This window comes from Schistocerca americana, chromosome 2, assembly GCF_021461395.2.
Source record: "Schistocerca americana isolate TAMUIC-IGC-003095 chromosome 2, iqSchAmer2.1, whole genome shotgun sequence".
NCBI classification, from domain to species: domain Eukaryota; kingdom Metazoa; phylum Arthropoda; class Insecta; order Orthoptera; family Acrididae; genus Schistocerca; species Schistocerca americana.
The window spans coordinates 72,513,802-72,534,321 of record NC_060120.1 but is presented as its reverse complement, the minus strand read 5'-3'; the positions used below and the strand labels follow the sequence as shown (position 1 = coordinate 72,534,321).

General features: G+C 42.3%; 1 protein-coding gene and 1 non-coding gene across 5 annotated transcripts in view; both read right to left on the bottom strand.

Annotated features, from left to right (window-relative positions):
• LOC124594774 (leukocyte elastase inhibitor-like) overlaps window positions 1-20,520 on the bottom strand; it is a 193,857-nt gene that overhangs the window by 11,629 nt on the left and 161,708 nt on the right. Inside the window, exon 8 of one of the 4 annotated variants that reach the window (XM_047133174.1) lies at window positions 6,312-6,376. The exons of 1 other annotated variant lie outside the window; for it this stretch is intronic. In XM_047133174.1, coding sequence (XP_046989130.1) covers window positions 6,312-6,376 — 65 coding nt within the window. Of the gene's footprint in view, window positions 1-6,075; window positions 6,377-20,520 lie in introns of those variants that run through there. 2 more of the 4 variants (XM_047133173.1, XM_047133172.1) reach the window with 2 other exon arrangements.
• On the bottom strand, window positions 10,802-10,876 carry Trnar-ucu. Its single transcript has one exon. It is a non-coding gene; the product is annotated as a tRNA-Arg (tRNA).

Here is a 20,520-nt window from a genome sequence, read left to right as displayed (position 1 = left end):
TGAAGCTTTGAGAGATGAAATAGTGAAACCAGCAGAGGATCAAGTAGGTAAAAAGACGAAGGCTAGTAGAAATCCTTGAGTAACAGAAGAAATATTGAATTTATTTTATGAAAGTAAAAAATACATGAATGCAGTAAATGAAGTAGACAAAAAGGAATACAAACTACTCAAAAATTAGATCGACAGGAAGAGCAAAATATCTAAGCTGGGATGGCTAGAGGACAAATGTAGGGATGTAGAGGCGTATAACACTAGGGGTAGGATAAATACTGCCTACAGGAAAATTAGAGAGACCTTTGGAGAAAAAGATAACCACTTGTATGAATATCAAGTGCTGAGATGGAAAACCAGTCCTAAGCAAAGAAGGGAATGTAGAAAGGTGGAAGGAGTATATAGTGGGCCTATACAAGGGCAATGTACTGGAGAACAACACTATGGAAATGGAAGAGGACGTAGATGAAGAAGAAATGGGAGATAAGATACTGCGTGAAGAATTTGATACAACACCGAAAGAACTAAGTCGAAACCAAACCCCAGAAGTAGACAACATTCCATTAGAGCTACTGAAAGTATAGCCAGCCCTCACACAACTCTACCATCTGGTGAGCAAGATGTATGGAACAGGCGAAATTCCCTCAGACTTCAAGAAGAATATAATAATTCCAATCCCAAAGAAAGCAGGTGTTGACAGGTGTGAAAATTAGCGAACTATCAGTTTAATAAGTGACGGCTGCAAAATACTAACATGAATTCTTTACAGACGAATGGAAAAACTGGTAGAAGCCGACCTCTGGGAAGATCAGTTTGGATTCCATAGAAATGTTGGAACACGCGAGGCAATACTGACCCTACGAATTAATTAGAAAATAGTTTACGGAAAGGCAAACCTACGTTTCTAACATTTGTAGATTTTGAAAAAACTTTTGACAATGTTGACTGGAATATTCTCTTACAAATTCTGAAGGTGGTAGGGGTCAAATACAGGGAGCGAAAGGCTATTTACAATTTTTACAGAAACCAGATGGCAGTTATAAGAGTCGAGGGGCATGAAAAGGAAGTAGTCGTTGGGAAGGGAGTGCGACATGGTTGTAGCCACTCCCCGATGTTATTCAATCTGTATATTGAGCAAGCAGTAAAGGAAACAAAAGAAAAATTTGGAGTGGAATTAAAATCCATGGGCAAGAAATAAAAACTTTGAGCATGTTCCAAAGCATCCCAAATATGCTGAATAATATTCATGTCAGGGAAGTTTGGTGGCAGGCGGAAGTGCTTAAACTCAGGAGAGCGTTCCTGGAGCCACTTTGTAGCAATTCTGAACGTGTGGGGCGTCGCATTGTCCCGCCCGAATCGCCCACGTGCGTCGAAATGCACAATGGACATGAATGAATGAAGGTGATCAGACAGAATGCTTATGTACGTGTCACCTTTCACAGTCGTATCTAGACGTATCAGGGGTTCTGTATCACTCCTACTGCACATGCTCCACACCATTACAGAACCTCCACCAACTTGAACAGTCCCCTGCTGAAATGGATTCATGAGGCTCTCTCCACACCCAAACACATCCATCCGCTCGATAAAATTTGAAACGAGGCTCGTGTGACCAGGCAACATGTTTCCAGTCAGCAACAGTCCAATGTCGGTGTTGACAGGCCCAGGCGAAGCGTTAAGCTTTGTGTCGTGCACTCATCAAGGATATACAAGTGCGCCCTCGGCTCCGAAAGACCATCTCGATCATGTTTCGTTGAATGGTTCACAATCTGGTACTTGTTGATGGCGCAGCACTGAAGTCTGTGCAATTTGCAGAACTGTTGCACTTCTGTCATGTTGAACGGTTCTCTTCAGTCGTCGTTGGTCCCATTCTCGCAAGATCTTTTTCCCGCCGCAGCGATGTCAGAGAATTGATGTATTACCAGATTCCTGATATTCACAGTACGCTCATGAAATGGTCGTACGCGAAAATCCCCCCTTCATTGCTGCCTCGGAGAAGCTGCTTCCCACCACTCGTGGCCTGACTATAATACCACGTTCAAACACACTTAAATCTTGATCACCAGCCACTGTAGCAGCCATAACAGATCTAACAACTGCGCCAGACACTTGTTGTCTTGTATGAAGGCGTTGCCGACCGCAGCGCCGTATTCTGCCTCTTTACTTATATCTGTATTTGAATACACATGCCTATACCACTTTTTTTGGCGCTTCACTGTATATTATTGAAGTTAAGATATTCTCGAAAGTAAATTAAGTTATTCTCGAAAATCTTGGATTGCATAGTACCGATATCTTGCCAGTATGAATGTCGATAACAGGCGAAAATGGTGAGATTCTCGATTCCCGGAGTGGATGGACTGTCTATATACGTAATTAAGTTTGCTCATAGCCCTCAGTGTGCGAGTGCAAGTGCGGTGCGCCCCTGGATAATTATTTAACGCTGGGTTGAGATCTACAATGCACAGCCCAGGATAGTCAAGAACAATGAATGTGTAAGGTGGCAGAATAAATGGTCAGATTCGCACCTTATATAAGACCTTTACAAATCGCAATGAGAAGGTGAAGACGACACCTAACGTAAATCGACAGTTATGAGAACATTTGCCTATCAATACGTAATGCAATAAGGGATGACAGTCAATCGACGGTAATTAACACACCATTCCCATACAATGCTTGTCTTTGAATGGAAGGTAGAACAGGGAACGTGAGTCGAGTCACTTTTAGTTTAGAAAAGCCAGTGCCACAACAGTGTAGCGAAGCCACACTGCAGGAGTTACGCCGGCAACCACTTAAAGGGGTGGCAGGAAGGAGAACAGTGACCCCGGGCCAGGCGATTCAAGTTGGAGGGCTGCTTGTAGCGAGGGCATCGGTACAAACGCAGAGAAGAAGCTTTAGAAAACTGCGTTTCGAAATTCCAAAGGGGTACGAACAAAAGCAAGTGACGCATTTTCGTCCAGCAAGTGCGACACACGGAAAGGTCAATGTACTTTAGGTGTTGGGAACGGGCACAAAACGTCCGATTGGCGGAAACTTACTAGGAAGGAGGAAACTACTGAAGTTTCGACGCAGTTTGATAATAGGGATGTTGCGATTGGTAGAGCGTGTTCCTACAAAATGGGAGGAAGGCTCCTATTGGCCGAAAAAAGCCGTGATGTGAAAAAGGAACCTAAGTAGAGGGAGGCAGTTCTGCCATGAGTAGGACAACAGAGGAATGGGTGTAAGAGGAGTCTTCTCTGAACTGGCGTCAAGTGCAGAACAGAGCACTTAACGCTCCGTATGACGCAGAGAAGAAATTGGTGTGGATACTGCCATCACAGCGGCTGCACTCCAGTTAAAATTAGCTGTAGCAACGTTTAGATCCAACTGTGGAGAAACGAACCAGCCAAATTAGTTAATTGTTCTTACGAGAACTGAGAGGGTACTATAATATGCACGCTACTCCAGCCATGCGCGTGTATATTGCCACGTAATAAGACCTGGGCTGAGTACATCTTTCCTCGCATAACGAGAAACATAGGGAAAGTTTCTGCTGGAAAGTTCAGCAAAGCCCAAATTAGTTTTGTAGGAATTTCAGTGGGAGAGCAGCACGTCGCAACTTAAGGTAAATACCGCGTGCAGAGGCGTAAACTTTGTTGGTTCACCAGCTTACAGCCACTGTAAACTCGAACGGCCTTGGGTATTCTTGCACTCAAATTTGTCACTTGATCAACCTTCCACCATAGACTTCATTGTCATCCTAAATAGTACCGAACTTTGAACCGGAATCGGACGATTTTCGTAGTACTGACCAACATCATAACGTATGTGTAGGAGCAATTTTTGTAAAGAAACATCCAATTAAACCTTCATATTATTGTGCTTAGGATTAATGTGAAGAAACTTCCAATTAAACTTTCATTATATTGTGCTTAAGAGTAATGTTCTTTCAGAGAGTTAATATTTAACATTGTTGTGTATAAACTTATTTCACTTTTTGATGTTGGCAAGATGCGTTATCCATTGCGCTGTTTTTATGTTGGCGAGTTGTAAACTGTGTGAAAAGATGTAATTTGGTGAGAAATATTGCGTCATTAAACTTGTCATTTCACCTCACACAATTGTCCTCAATTCAAGAATAAGCAAAAAGCTAACCCACACTCTTACAAATGATATCTGCGGTCATTGAGGAAAGACAGCTGTGTCCAAAAAAATGGTTCAAATGGCTCTGAGCACTACGGGACTCAACATCTTAGGTCATAAGTCCCCTAGAACTTAGAACTACTTAAACCTAACTAACCTAAGGACATCACAGACACCCATGCCCGAGGCAGGATTCGAACCTGCGACCGTAGCAGTCCCGCGGTTCCGGTCTGCAGCGCCAGAACCGCACGGCCACCGCGGCCGGCAGCTGTGTCCCATACAAACATAGCTGCCGTTATTGTGTAAATGGGAAGAGACAGAGTCGTAGAAGTTTTTGCGAGGATGATATGTATGTGAAACGATCACATTTATGTCACATCTTATCGACACATCTACATGACTACTCTGCAATTCACATTTAAGTGCTTGGCAGAGGGTTCGTCGAACCACAATCATACTATCTCTCTGCCATTCCACTCCCGAACAGCGCGCGGGAAAAACGAACACCTAAACCTTTCTGTTCGAGGTCTGATTTCTCTTACTTTATTTTGATGATCATTCCTACGCATGTAGGTTGGGCTCAATAACATATTTTCGCATTCGGAAGAGAAAGTTGGTGATTGAAATTTCGTAAATAGATCTCTCCGCGACGGAAAACGTCTTTGCTGTAATGACTTCCATCCCAATTCGCGTATTATATCTGCCACACTCTCCCCTACTACGCGATAATTCAAAACGAGCTGCCCTTTTTTGCAACCTTTCGATGTCCTCCGTCAATCCCACCTGGTAAGGATCCCACACCGCGCAGCAATATTCTAACAGAGGACGAACGAGTGTAGTGTAAGCTGTCTCTTTAGTGGACTTGTTGCATCTTCTAAGTGTCCTCCCAATGAAACGCAATTTTTGGCTCGCCTTCCCCACAATATTATCTATGTGGTCTTTCCAACTGAAGATGTTCGTAATTTTAACACCGAGGTACTTAGTTGAATTGACAGCCTTGAGAATTGTACTATTTATCGAGTAATCGAATTCCAACGGATTTCTTTTGGAACTTATGTGGATCACCTCACACTTTTCGTGATTTAGCGTCAGCTGCCACTTGCCACACCATACAGCAATCTTTTCTAAATCGCTTTGCAACTTCTTCGGATGACCTTACTAGACGGTAAATTACAGCATCATCTGCGAACAACCTAAGAGAACTGCTCAGATTGTCACCCAGGTCATTTATATAGATCAGGAACAGCAGAGGTCCCAGGACGCTTCCCTGGGGAACACCTGATATCACTTCAGTTTTACCCGATGATTTGCCGTCTATTACTACGAACTGCGACCTTCCTGACAGGAAATCACAAATCCAGTCGCACAACTGAGACGATACCCCATAGGCCCGCAGCTTGATTAGAAGTCGCTTGTGAGGAACGGTGTCAAAAGCTTTCCGGAAATCTAATAATTTCCAATTCGCACGTCTAGACAAAGACTGCTGTACAGTTTTCTACTGGTTGTTCACAGTTAGCTGGCTTTGCGTACAACGTGACAGTCAACGTATTTTCGTTTGACGAGAATCTGTAATCTCACATTCGTAATGTAGAAGCATTCAGATGGAGCATCATCCATTTCTGGTGTTGAACGTTGTCAGGTGGACACATACAGTCCCTCTTTGTGTTTCTGTGGGAAGGTGCACGGCAAAGGTACGTAAGGAAGAGATATTGAACGAACAGAGCTTCCATTCTTCTCAAATCTTCATATTTATAATCCCCTGAACGATACAGCTACTGCCCAGACGTATGCACATTTGAATGTAAATGGCATAATAAAAAAGACTTTGAAATGTATCTGAACATGACTTTAAATGGGAAATGTCTTCTGTAGATGGACGAAATACATTACGGTTAAGAATGTGGCAAAATGATGTTCTTGGCTGCTGTTGGTAAGGTAATAAACAACGAAATGTAACGATTTCATATTAAGTTTCCATTTATTTTTTGTCCTTCAGAAGAGAGGGCGTGTGATAAATATATGACCGGACAATGTATGTGGTACACATTTTACATCAAATGGGAAAACATGCAGCTGTCTGACCCCAAGGCAAGTGATTCACTTCAAGATTCAGCGGGAGGGTTCGAGTAGCGTCCCACGAAGAGCACAGTTTTCGTCTGCTGGTCCAGTATGAGGAACACGAAAGGATGATCCGCTTTGAAGATGATGGGGCTTGGTGGCTCATTATAATCAATGGACTCAATAGCTTCCACCAGTACAGCTGAAAAAAGAAACGCAATACCGATTATTTAAATGAAACTTTATTCCACACAAAAGTGCTTACTATTCACAAAAAGTAAAATCTAAAGTATAGATTTCTAAGAAACCGAACGATGAATGAAGAAGGAAGTTGGCTATAAATAATGGCACCAGAAGAAGTGAACTCTTTTGGAAAAATTATGTTAAATTAACAGAGAAAATGGAAAGAAAATGCCCGTGAGCGCAATCCATTACATGTGCTGCAAATACAGGGCTATTACAAATGATTGAAGCGATTTCATAAAGTCACTGTAGCTCCATTCATTGATATATGGTCACGACACACTACAGATACGTAGAAAAACTCATAAAGTTTTGTTCGGCTGAAGCCGCACTTCAGGTTTCTGCCGCCAGAGCGCTCGAGAGCGCAGTGAGACAAAATGGCGACAGGAGCCGAGAAAGCGTATGTCGTGCTTGAAATGCACTCACATCAGTCAGTCATAACAGTGCAACGACACTTCAGGACGAAGTTCAACAAAGCTCCACCAACTGCTAACTCCATTCGGCGATGGTATGCGCAGTTTAAAGCTTCTGGATGCCTCTGTAAGGGGAAATCAACGGGTCGGCCTGCAGTGAGCGAAGAAACGGTTGAACGCGTGCGAGCAAGTTTCACGCGTAGCCCGCGGAAGTCGACGAATAAAGCATGCAGGAAGCTAAACGTACCACAGCCGACGGTTTGGAAAATCTTACGGAAAAGGCTAAAGCAGAAGCCTTACCGTTTACAATTGCTACAAGCCCTGACACCCGATGACAAAGTCAAACGCTTTGAATTTACGGCGCGGTTGCAACAGCTCATGGAAGAGGATGCGTTCAGTGCGAAACTTGTTTTCAGGGATGAAGCAACATTTTTTCTTAATGGTGAAGTGAACAGACACAATGTGAGAATCTGGGCGGTAGAGAATCCTCACGCATTCGTGCAGCAAATTCGCAATTCACCAAAAGTTAACGTGTTTTGTGCAATCTCACGGTTTAAAGTTTACGGCCCCTTTTTCTTCTGCGAAAAAAACGTTACAGGACACGTGTATCTGGACATGCTCGAAAATTGGCTCATGCCACAACTGGAGACCGACAGCGCCGACTTCATCTTTCAACAGGATGGTGCTCCACCGCACTTCCATCATGATGTTCGGCATTTCTTAAACAGGAGATTGGAAAACCGATGGATCGGTCGTGGTGGAGATCACGATCAGCAATTCATGTCATGGCCTCCACGCTCTCCCGACTTAACCCCATGTGATTTCTTTCTGTGGGGTTATGTGAAAGATACAGTGTTTAAACCTCCTCTACCAAGAAACGTGCCAGAACTGCGAGCTCGCATCAACGATGCCTTCGAACTCATTGATGGGGACATGCTGCGCCGAGTGTGGGAGGAACTTGATTATCGGCTTGATGTCTGCCGAATCACTAAAGGGGCACATATCGAACATTTGTGAATGCCTAGAAAAACTTTTTGAGTTTTTGTATGTGTGTGCAAAGCATTGTGAAAATATCTCAAATAATAAAGTTATTGTAGAGCCGTGAAATCGCTTCAATCATTTGTAATAACCCTGTATAATTATAAAAACAGTATCAGAGTCAGTGGGCAACCCACTGTTATGTACATTGGCAAGGGACGTACACTAAAGGCTAACTGGAGAGCACTGCAATCGTGGATCATGTTGTCGTGTGCTTGCCCCGACTTCACACGCGACGTGAAAGTAGTGTGCTTGGTAAGCGCTCAGAAACACATAGACGTGCCGGCCAACATCGCTCTTTATTGGCAACACCACTTAGATTTTGTTTCCGAAAATGGAGACACGTGAAATGACAGTGATAACTTTCTTAGTGATTCTCAATGATATTCAGAGCACATTCGGAAAAAAGAACTGTGGCGGTATAATTCGGCTCAAATGCGCTTACGAGGAGAACACGGAAGTGGCATAACCTGATTTCCCAGAAACTTCGTTCAGTGAAAGAGGAGCCAAAATAAGCGAAAACGTTTGTCAACTTATCTGTAGGTACTTGGCCGTTTCCAAGAAAATGACCGTCAAAGTCTTCGAGTCACTTTAAACGTCTTTTAGCGGGTGTTAAGCTCAACGGAATTAGTGGTACAAAAGACAGCGTCTCGGAATGTCACTTTTGCGCCCCTTATTCGAAACCTGGCTACTGTTTTTCTTTTACTTTCTTATTTTCATTTATCTACTCATGTCCGTAGAAGGCTACTACACGAACATTTATCAAATTAGGGGATAGAAGGGCGTTATATTAATTGTACAATTACGACTGGGTTCCACAATAAGTGATATACATTTATTACTTGTTAGTACAGGATATTTTCAGCGGCACAATCTTTCTAAATTCTCATATACCTATATTTAATTTTTACATCAGTTCTTAATGCTTGTATTTTATTCTTACGTTCATTGTTGAGGAAGACTTGGTGCATTTTCTGGGGTGACACTGACTGTGGGAACATTCGAGGCGTAGAAATTCCGAACACGACGAGCATCGGCGAAGGCAAATTTGTCAAAGTGACCATTTATTCTTACGAATATCCTTCGGGAAAGAAACGTCGTTAACACTGTCGAATATTTCACGCTTTGGCAATAATTTCGCGGCAATCCACACGCAACAGATCACTTTTCCGAAAACTGACGCTTGCTACTGATTGTGAATCGAGATTCACCAGAGGAATTCCACCAAACACAATTTAAAACAATTTTTCCAATTTTTTAAATTTATTCACCAGACATGCCATTTGCAGACAAATAAGGACAACATTATTTCAGTACACATCGTAAAACGTTTGTCTAGTAATCCTCTATGGACATATACAAATAAAAAATTTAAATAGAAATGATAAACGGGTTTCGAACACGGGGCGCAAAAGTGAGAGGCAGAGACGCTAGCCACTGTGCAGTCATTTTGACTGACATGATTACACGCTAAAAGCCACAAAAATTTTTTGTAATATTTCAAAAATGCATTTTAACTGTGTTAATATGTTTCACACGGTATGTGACTTTATAAAATGCAGTCGAAATTTTATTAGTAGATGTTGCTTTGTATCTCGTAACTACTACGAGAATTTACTTGGCTATTCTTCATTGCTTACCGCCTTTTGTTTTGTCGTAATGCAAGAACACTTTTATGGCTTTTAGTGAATGCGCTTAGTACAATACCTAGGCACAGTTCAAAAAGTATCTTGACAGATTTGTTGCGGAGTGGTGAATTCGTCAGAAAGAAACATAGGTAGGAACAATACAGATTCTGTAAGAAAACTACATTCCTCATACTTCGGACGTAAAATTCGTGATCAGAGTTCTGGGTGGTAAAAAAAAAAAGAAGCCTGTTCCAAGTACCGGGTGGTTATAACTAAACTTTCTCTATTTAAAACGTTATAACACGGAAACTAATTACCATACGAGTAACAGACTTGATAGCATTAATGACCAGAGTTTGGGGTGCATGATTTCCGTGCCTCACAGCACCACCGTCCGATTGCAACTATGGCCATCTGGTGCCACGGTCAGCCATCGTGATTCATAGTCTCACACACCTGACCAGTCACAGTGCACTTGGTGACGTATCAACATGAGCTTGGACAAATGGAGCAGGACATTATTGGTGAAGGTCTATTATCAGAACAATAGTAATGCTGCAGCTGCACTTCCAGAATATCGCCGGCTGAAAGGATTACGGAAGGATCATCTTCCTCTATCTGCTGTGCGGAGCATGATGAACAAAATGAAATGACCATATGGTATTGTTGGCCGAGATGTCCCAGTCAGTTTCGTCCGCCAAGATCAAGTCTTACTTCAGTCGGCGCCACGACGGGCGACTTGCGGCCGGTGAATGAGGATGAAATGATGATGAGGACAACACAACACCCAGTCTCCGAGCGGGGAAAATCTCCAACCTGGCCGGGAATCGAGCCCAGACCCAGTGCATGGAAGGCAAGCAGGTTACTACCCAGCTAAGCAGGCGGACGGAGCAGGAAGAAGAAGTTCGAATCAACTAGAGAACTGGGAAGAGGCCAACAACCGCTTCCACCACAAATGATTGTTGAAATCGCTATTGCTATGATAGGCAACGCTGTGCGCAGTTCCCGATCGCCAGGCACTGCGCGTGATGTGCCACTACAGTTGAACATCCCGTGATCCACTGTACGGAAGGTGCTTCAAAACATTCTCGAATTGTACCTGTACAAGATTCATATCGTACAGTAGCTTGCACCGCAACACGCACAGTGATGTGTTGACTTCGCTCTGCACGTCCTCGCAAGGACTAGGGGTGCCCCTGGACCATGCTATGGACAGACGAATCTTATTTTTGACATAGAATTATATTAATACCTTCAGCTCCTGACGGGAGTTGATGTGTATCAACGGGGACAGGTGAAATTGTGTGCCCCGACCGGGACTCTAACCCGGGATCTCCTGCTTAGATGGCAGACGCTCTATCCATCTGAGCCACCGAGGGCACGGAGGATAGTGCGACTGCAGGGACTATCTCGCGCACGCATCCCGCGAGGCCCACATATCCATATAAATCTTATTTTTTTCTCACAGATGAGGTGAACAAACAGAATTGCCTATTGCGGGCATCTTCACCTCCAGCCACTGTGTACGAAGTTCCTCTGAATGGTGAACCTGTCACCGTATGGTGAGGCAACACGGCTACGTTCAGTATTGGCCCATTCCGATCAATGACCAAAGACGTGCAGGGTGACTGGCTAGAGTTACTGCGTAATGCATCGCCAGCATGTCATACCCGCCCTACAGGGGAGAGAAGCATTGCACTCAACACTTTTCATGCAAGATGTGGCCCGAACTTGCTTCTCAGAAACATATTTGGAAACGATTGAATTGTCGGCCAATCGTTTTCATATACACTCCTGGAAATTGAAATAAGAACACCGTGAATTCATTGTCCCAGGAAGGGGAAACTTTATTGATACATTCCTGGGGTCAGATACATCACATGATCACACTGACAGAACCACAGGCACATAGACACAGGCAACAGAGCATGCACAATGTCGGCACTAGTACAGCGTATATCCACCTTTCGCAGCAATGCTGGATGTAGTCCTGTGGAACGGCTTGCCATGCCATTTCCACCTGGCGCCTCAGTTGGACCAGCGTTCGTGCTGGACGTGCAGACCGCGTGAGACGACGCTTCATCCAGTCCCAAACATGCTCAATGGGGGACAGATCTGGAGATCTTGCTGGCCAGGGTAGTTGACTTACACCTTCTAGAGCACGTTGGGTGGCACGGGATACATGCGGACGTGCATTGTCCTGTTGGAACAGCAAGTTCCCTTGCCGGTCTAGGAATGGTAGAACGATGGGTTCGATGACGGTTTGGATGTACCGTGCACTATTCAGTGTCCCCTCGACGATCACCAGTGGTGTACGGCCAGTGTAGGAGATCGCTCCCCACACCATGATGCCGGGTGTTGGCCCTGTGTGCCTCGGTCGTATGCAGTCCTGATTGTGGCGCTTACCTGCACGGCGCCAAACTTGCGTACGACCATCATTGGCACCAAGGCAGAAGCGACTCTCATCGCTGAAGACGACACGTCTCCATTCGTCCCTCCATTCACGCCTGTCGCGACACCACCGGAGGCGGGCTGCACGATGTTGGGGCGTGAGCGGAAGACGGCCTAACGGTGTGCGGGACCGTAGCCCAGCTTCATGGAGACGGTTGCGAATGGTCCTCGCCGATACCCCAGGAGCAACAGTGTCCCTAATTTGCTGGGAAGTGGCGGTGCGGTCCCCTACGGCACTGCGTAGGATCCTACGGTCTTGGCATGCATCCGTGCGTCGCTGCGGTCCGGTCCCAGGTCGACGGGCACGTGCACCTTCCGCCGACCACTGGCGACAACATCGATGTACTGTGGAGACCTCACGCCCCACGTGTTGAGCAATTCGGCGGTACGTCCACCCGGCCTCCCGCATGCCCACTATACGCCCTCGCTCATAGTCCGTCAACTGCACATACGGTTCACGTCCACGCTGTCGCGGCATGCTACCAGTGTTAAAGACTGCGATGGAGCTCCGTATGCCACGGCAAACTGGCTGACACTGAAGGCGGCGGTGCACAAATGCTGTGCAGCTAGCGCCATTCGACGGCCAACACCGCGGTTCCTGGTGTGTCCGCTGTGCCGTGCGTGTGATCATTGCTTGTACAGCCCTCTCGCAGTGTCCGGAGCAAGTATGGTGGGTCTGACACACCGGTGTCAATGTGTTCTTTTTTCCATTTCCAGGAGTGTATTTGGCCGGCACGATCAGCTGGTCTCACTCCCTGTGATTTCTGGTTGTGGGGCTACTTGAAGGACAGAGTTTACCGGGGGAACGTTCACACATGTGCTGATCTGTTGCGCAGCATATCAAGAGAGGTAGACTGCATACCTACGGACATACTACGTCCTGCTGTACAGAATGCAATCCTGCGCTTTCAGGCATTTCTGGACCCTAATACTGAGCCTCTTTTGTAACAGTAATGGTACCGGTATGATATGATGTACCGTAGCAGCACATTACAATTGTTTCCACGGTATTGAAAAAATGGTTCTGAGCACTATGGGACTTAACTTCTAAGGTCATCAGTCCCCTAGAACTTTGAACTGCTTAAACCTAACTAACCTGAAGACATCACACACATCCATGCCCGAGGCAGGATTCGAACCTGCGACCGTAGCGGTCGCACGGTTCCAGACTGTAGCGCCTTGAGCCGCACGGCCACCCGCCGGCCACTGTATTGATTCTGCATTATTTCTCTTCTCCACGATCTTAACATTAATGCTACCAAGTTAGGTACTCGTGTTATTTTTCGTGTTATAATGTGTCAAGTAGGGGAAGTTCAGTTATAACCACATGGTAAATGGAAAGAGCCATTCTAGTGACTGTTCATTTTGTTGTGTTCATATTACTGGTTACAGTTTTTCTTGTTGTTGTTGTTGTTGTTGTTGTTCTTCTTCTTCTTCTTCCCGCTCAAACACTAAAAAAAAAAATTCGCAAAAAAAAAAGTAATAAGATACACGTACCAGCCGTCTATATAAAAGTTCCTGGTAGATTTAAACTGTTTGCCGGACCGAGACACGAACTCGGGACCTTTGGTTTTCGCTAGCAAGTATACTACCAACTTTTTTTACTTACTTACAGGATTAAATCGACATTACTGAAATAACTGAATTACTGTAGGCAAATTTACAGTAGTTACATGTTCACAATCTTGACATTTTTTTCACTGTTGCACAAGGGAGTCTTTACAAAAGAAGCAATATAAGGAAATTCATAGAAGTTCTCTCTAGAAACTTGCGGGACTAGCACTTCTGGAAGAAAGGATATTCCGGAGACATGGCTTAGCCACAGCCAGAGGTTTTTCCAGAATGAAATTTTCAGTCTGCAGCCTTATGTGTGCTGACATGAAATTTCCTGGCGGATCAAAACTGTATGCTGCGAGCACGGTTCATAAATCGTTCTTGGATAGCTCGGCGGGTAGAGTACTTGCGCATAAAATGCGAAGATACCAAGTTCGAGTCTCAGTGTGATGCACAGTTTTAATCTGCCAGGAAGTTTCATATCAGCGCACATTTCGCTGCAAAGCGAAAATTTTACTCTGGGAACTTCCGTCTGCATTTTGGCCATTGGTATGTGACCCATGATGTCCCGGTCCTAAGCCATCAATAGTCTTTGCTGACAGGAATTTAATTGATGAAAGGAGAAGGTGTAAAAATGCGGCAAATAAACGAGGCAAAAGGGAATACAGACTACAGACATATGGCTAGAGGATAGATGCAAGGTTGTGATAGCATGCACAACTCGGGAAAAGATAATGCCACCTAGAGGAAACTTAGACCTTCGAGGAAAAGAGAATCAACTGTATATCAAGAGCTCAGATGGAAAACTTGTAGTTAGATAAGAAAGCTGAAGGGTGGTTCGAAAATATATATAAGAAACAACCTCGAGGACAATAGAAAGGAAAGCTGAAGTGAGGGAACATAAGATTGGAGATATGACACTATCAGAAAAATTTGACAAAGCACTGGAAGACCCAACTCGAAACAAGGTCCCAGGCATAGACGACGACATTACTCGGACTTGCAGAGGGTCTACGGAGAGCCAGCCATTTCAAAAATACTTAATCTGGTGTGTAAAATATATGAGACAGACGAGATAAGTCCGGAACCACGCGGCTGCTACGCTCGCGGGTTCGAATCCTGCCTGGGGCACTGATGTGTGTAATGTCCTTAGGTTAGTTAGGTTTAAGTAGTTCTGCGTCTAGGGGACTGATGATCTCAGATGTTAAGCCCCACAGTGATTAGAGCAATTTGAACCATCTGAACGGACGAAATACCATCAGACTTAAGGAAGACTGTAATATTCTAATTCCAAAGAAGACAGATCCTGATAGATATGAATATCACTGAATCATCAGTGAAGTCACGGTTGCAAACTTCTGACACGAATCTTTAATAGAAGAATGGAAAAACTGGTAGAAGACAACTTCGGGGGAGATTGGGATACTTAGAAATGTAGGAACATGCAAGCAATAGTGATACTACAACTGATGTTAGGTTTAAAAAGGCAAACCTACGTTTATAGGAAATGTGGCTTTGAAGAAAGCTTCTGAAGAAGTTGACTGGAATACATTTTCCGGAAATCTGAAGATAGTACCTATAAAACAATGGGAGCGATAGGTTATACACATCTTGTACAGAAACCAAATTGCAGTTTATAGTAGTCAAAGGACATGAAAGGGAAGCTGTGTTTGAGAAGGGAGTGACACCTTTCTAGCCTGTTACCAATGTTATTCAGTTCGTACGTTAAGCCAGTAAGGGAAGACAAGAACAAATTTCGAAAGCGAATCAGACTTCAGGGGGAGGAAACAAAACGTTAAGGTTTCATAACAACATAATAATTCTATCAGTGACTATAAAAGAGCTGGATGAGCAGTTGAAGCGAATTGAAAGCGTCTTGAAAATAAGTTATAACGTGAATACCAACAATAGTAAAACTAAAGTAATGCAATGTTGTCAAACTCAGCTCTATCAGGCTTCAGGCTTCTCTGGGTAAGATAGGAAGGGCGGGGGGGGCGGGGGGGGGGGGAGGGGGGGTAGCGTAGGAAAGTATGTTTATGCCACTCTGTGGGCTATGATTCATCATGTCATATAGAACTCCTTATGCTATTGTTGCTGTGCAAGCCGGTAGAAAAGACAGGACACCTTGTCCAAAAGTGACAGATGGTCATGTCATATGGACCGGGACCTATGGGAAAGTGATGCGAGTAGGCTAATCTGTCCTTGAGCGACGACAGATAGTAGCAAATCCCGCATTAATTTTGGCGCCAAGGAGAGTAAGGTACAGTGCTTAGGAAACCGACGTGGCAATATTGAAAACTTTACACCTATCGATGTCTATTATTATTATTATTGTTATTATTATTATCATTCGAATTTGACAGCTCGCGATCATCTGAAACAGTTGATTTATAGCATCGTTTTCTTTTCTTTCTTTGGAGGGGTTACCAACACTTTTGCATTCCATTTTTTTAAATCATGAAGTGTTTGTATATTTTCTCTGATTTTCTGCTTGTTTTCTATGTCTTCGTCTGATATTAGCAACTTTGGTAGATCTTTATTCTGTAGACCATCAAATTTGGGTTTTTGTCAAAGAAGTTGATTTCTTGACACTTTCTTGTTGTCCGTTCCATTTAAGTGACCATAAAATATAATTCTCCACTTTTTCATTCTGTCTCACCATCAAATTTTGGTTTTTGTCAAAGAAGTTGATTTTTTGACACTTTCTTCTTGTCTTTCCATTTAAGTGACCATAAAATATAATCCTCCACTTTTTCATTGTGTCTTCTATATTCCTTGTTTTTTTTTTCAGATTCCAAATCCCATTTACGTACTTCAGACCCACAATTTTCCGAACTTCTCTACTTTATTTTTCTACAAATTATTTAACTGTTTAGCTGTGTCAATGGCGAGACGATCTGACATATAAAGACACCCGATTTTAATCGCCACGTCGTAATGTCTCAGTTTTTTATAATAGAAAAGGACTTTTTACTATTTGTTCTTTGTTAAGTGTAATGCCATTCATATTATTGTGGCTCTATTTACGTTACCTGCTTCGTTCAAAGCATTTGGCTGTTTTTTTTTCTCCATGATTTAAATTCTGAAACTTTCTTTATTTTTTCAAGATTCTCTCGCTTTTCTCAAGTTTCGCTTTATTTGCTCCGTCTTCTTGATGTTTATATAATTACTGTTCCAATAATTAATAATTAAGCCACATCAGTTAACTAAAGAATTAATTTAATGTTACGAACTATGGCGGATATTGCTGACCTATTACGAAAGTGCACAATGCGCAAGTAGTCAGGAATTAGTAGGACACTGTGCCATTGAGTCTAGCTATGCCCTTCATGATGTGAACACATATTAATCACAAGTGCATCATTTTAATTAAGAAAGCGATTTATAGTTCAATTTTGACGAATGAAACAGTAGTCTGAAGTGAAGAAATATGGAAACAGATCCTCTGCATTATTCTGTGGATACTGTGGCGCTTAAAGCGTTTCAATCAGCTTCTGTGATCGTTATTGTGATTACTGAAATTAGACTGGCTGTCATATAGTACTGACGGTGATAAATAAGTTTTTTCGTCATTTTTATTTGGGCTAATAAATGAATTGGCATCCAATGTTCCGAGACATAATTGTAGCACTATAGCATCCACTCCAAACTTCACTGTTTTAAATAGCATGTTAGAAACTATGGACTACTAAGACGAACTGTAATGGAGACATCGAGACAACTTTAAAAGATATGCGATAAACAGGCCTCTTCTTTGTGGCCTAGGTGAAAATCGAGTGCAGTTTGCTATAACTCACTTTAGTAGTGCTTTCTAGACAGCTCTCCACATGCAGCTGTCCCCAAACTACATCTTGCACAGTTAGTATATGCAATGCAGTAATGCGTCATAGCAGGAACCTCTCCTCTTTCTCAATGTAACATTTTTTTAGGAGAGGGAAGGCTACGCTTGGCACCCCTTGGGAGAAATCTGTGTTTAGGTAGTGATTATTTTGTAATTTAAAAAATATTTTGACCAGTGATTAGTTCGTCTTAAAACGATGTGTCTCAAGTGGCAAATCATAATTTGGCTTGTAAAGAGAACTCTTTTGTATAAAGGGTATTACATGTGGCAAAGATTTATGTTGAACAGTGAATATTTGGATAGAAGGTTGATTTTGAAATTGTCAAGCAGTGTCGAATATTTTCTTATCAACAGTGCCTGTGAAAAATACATATGAACGGTATATGTAAATGCTATTTCTGGAAACTGGAATAACGATAATGTACAGAAACTGTTATGGATTGAAGTGTCATTAAATAAGACCTATTACTGCCACAGGCAGAATATGTACGAGTCAAGCAGCACTGATGGTGAAAATTAGGTCTAGTTGCAAACTGTGCATGGATATCAAATAACTCTTGTAGTGAACTGTGCATGGATGTTAAATAGCACATATTGTGGACTGTGCGTGTCTGTCAGTTAGCATGCTGTTGACATCGTGTCAGTGTATACTGATGTGTGAAACTGACAAACTCTAAACGGTGCAGCTTCGAATCGCATGCAAATGACTCAGAGTGCGTCAAATGTTGGAGACGCTGTATCAGTAGCTTGTAGAGGTTTGCCCGGAAAATCAGCTTGATGCACATGGCTTCAATCCCATAGCTGCTTAGAGGGGCCACATTGGCTTGGGAATATGTGGTACTGTGAAAAGCGATAGACAGAGGTGCTATACCAGCAATCAACAGGGTTCAGGTCGCTGAGCAGTTGATCTATGTTGCTTCAACATCATGGCAGCATGGAGGTCGTGCAAAATTTCTGAGAGGCTAATGTAAGTAATCACAATATTGTTTAAGAAAATTTCTATTGCTGTAATTTTGTAGAACTCATTTTGTAATGTTAGGATTTATAATTTAAGCTTTCTGTGATTTGCTGGTACAGTAAATAATACAAAATGAGTTTTGATAACGAGAATATGGTTAATTTTCCCACTTAGGGTAATATGGTAAATTTTGAGGTCAATATTGATGGTTTAATTGACAATGGGGGATGAACCTTTACTTCCATTGTCTAACTTCTGATTATATGGTTAAAGCAAATGGGCATCGAAATCAGCAAATAAACGAAGGAAAATTTTTAAATAAATTTCAAAGGCTTTTGAGCCAAACCAGTAAACCATCTTATTATCGTTATGAAATTGAACAAACTAACAAAGAAATCAATGAGTGAACTGATCAGTTTCCAAACTATGTTAAAATTTAAATAGGGGATTTGAAATTATATTGGTGAAAACTGGGTGTGAAATAGCAAACATAAAGAATATTGTGATGAAATATTATGAAAAAGCAAAAACAAGAATGACAGGCTGATTTAGTCACTTGATAGCCCAAAAGAGGAATAGTCAGAAAAAAATGTTGTGTTGATCAAATAAAACTAGGTTGATGGGACATAATTTTAAACTTCACAATTTATTATCAGATCTGAGAAAAGTGGAATAGAGAACATATCAATATGCTACATTTTGTGATAAAATTGTACAAAGTGAGTCAGAAAATAATAAAGAAGATAGAAAATTATCAGAATCTTAGTCATTACCCATCTCAGCGTACTAACAAGACAGATGATATTTTGCTTACAATAAATGAAACTTACTGGAAAAATTAATGTTAATAAACAGGAATTAAATAAATATGGTATTTAAGTTGAAAATAATGTTAAGGAAAGGGTGGAGGCTTGGTATATACAAGAAAGAAACCAAACTGGAATAGGTAATCAAATGGGAATAAGTTTTCGTGATGTGACTGATGACAGTTTCTTGTGGGTGCGCAAGTTCTATCAATTTTCAACAAGGTGTTCTACTCAACCTACTGTTTACTTTAAACAATTTATTACTGCGTTACCTAAATCACTGGTTGACAGAAAGAAATTGGCTGTATTGTTAGTAGACAGGAAGGAATTTTTTAATGCAGTTATTAATCAACGCCGCGCGGGATTCGCCGAACGGTTTAAGGCGCTGCAGTCATGGACTGTGCGGCTGGTCCCGGCGGAGGTTCGAGTCCTCCCTCGGGCATGTGTGTGTGCGTGTGTGTGTATGTTCGTCCTTAGGGTAATTTAGGTTAGGTAGTGTGTAAGCTTAGGGACTGATGACCTTAGCAGTTAAGTCCCATAAGATTTTACACACATTTGAACATTTTTTTAATAAATCAACGTTGGTCAAACACAACACAAAATAGTATGCACAATGATATTTTTACGGGAAGAATTTTTTCTGATAGTGGGTATTACAGTTACAAAGATTTCTTTCAGAACTGCCTGGAAGAAAGTTTATATTCTTAAAGAGAAGGAACGAATTTCTTTGGTGGTAATTAAATTGTCGTTAACAGGAACTCGAAAGAACAATGCTGATGGCATTTCGTATGGCCTTGAACAGCAACAGTGTCTGGCATTCGTTGGGAAAGAGAAAAATTGAGGGACAACTGATAGAGACACAATATTAGGGAAGAAAGATGCAGCGATGACCACCTCATAGAAGCTGAAGTGAATGTAATCGTGGAGATATAGAAGTCATTATATGTATAATCAGAGGAAAGTGATAACGAAGAAGAAATAAGAGTTCCAAATGAAAGAAATGAAATGAAAGAAAAGAATGGACCAAATCAGGAAAACTAATTCAGGATTTTGATGCAGTTCCATCCAGAAATGAATGAACACATAAGCAATTAACTGTTTTTTACTTGGGATACAACGAAAGGGATGCTATAAAGAAGGACTCAGCATTTGAGGATTAAAAGGAAATATTAAGTTGGTGCATAAGTTCATAGCGTTTTCTCCATAAGTTTAATAAACACATCAGACATTATTCATCAATAATATATTCTCCTTCACTGTTTACAACAGTTTGCCTACGCTGGGGTAACTTTTCGATTCCGACACTGTACAAATCACGTGATTTATGGCGAAGAACTCGTCAAGCCATGTACGGAGGGGATTTTCATCTGGGAAGAGAATTCCTTGAAGGTTGTTCGACAGCGAGCGGGAAAGG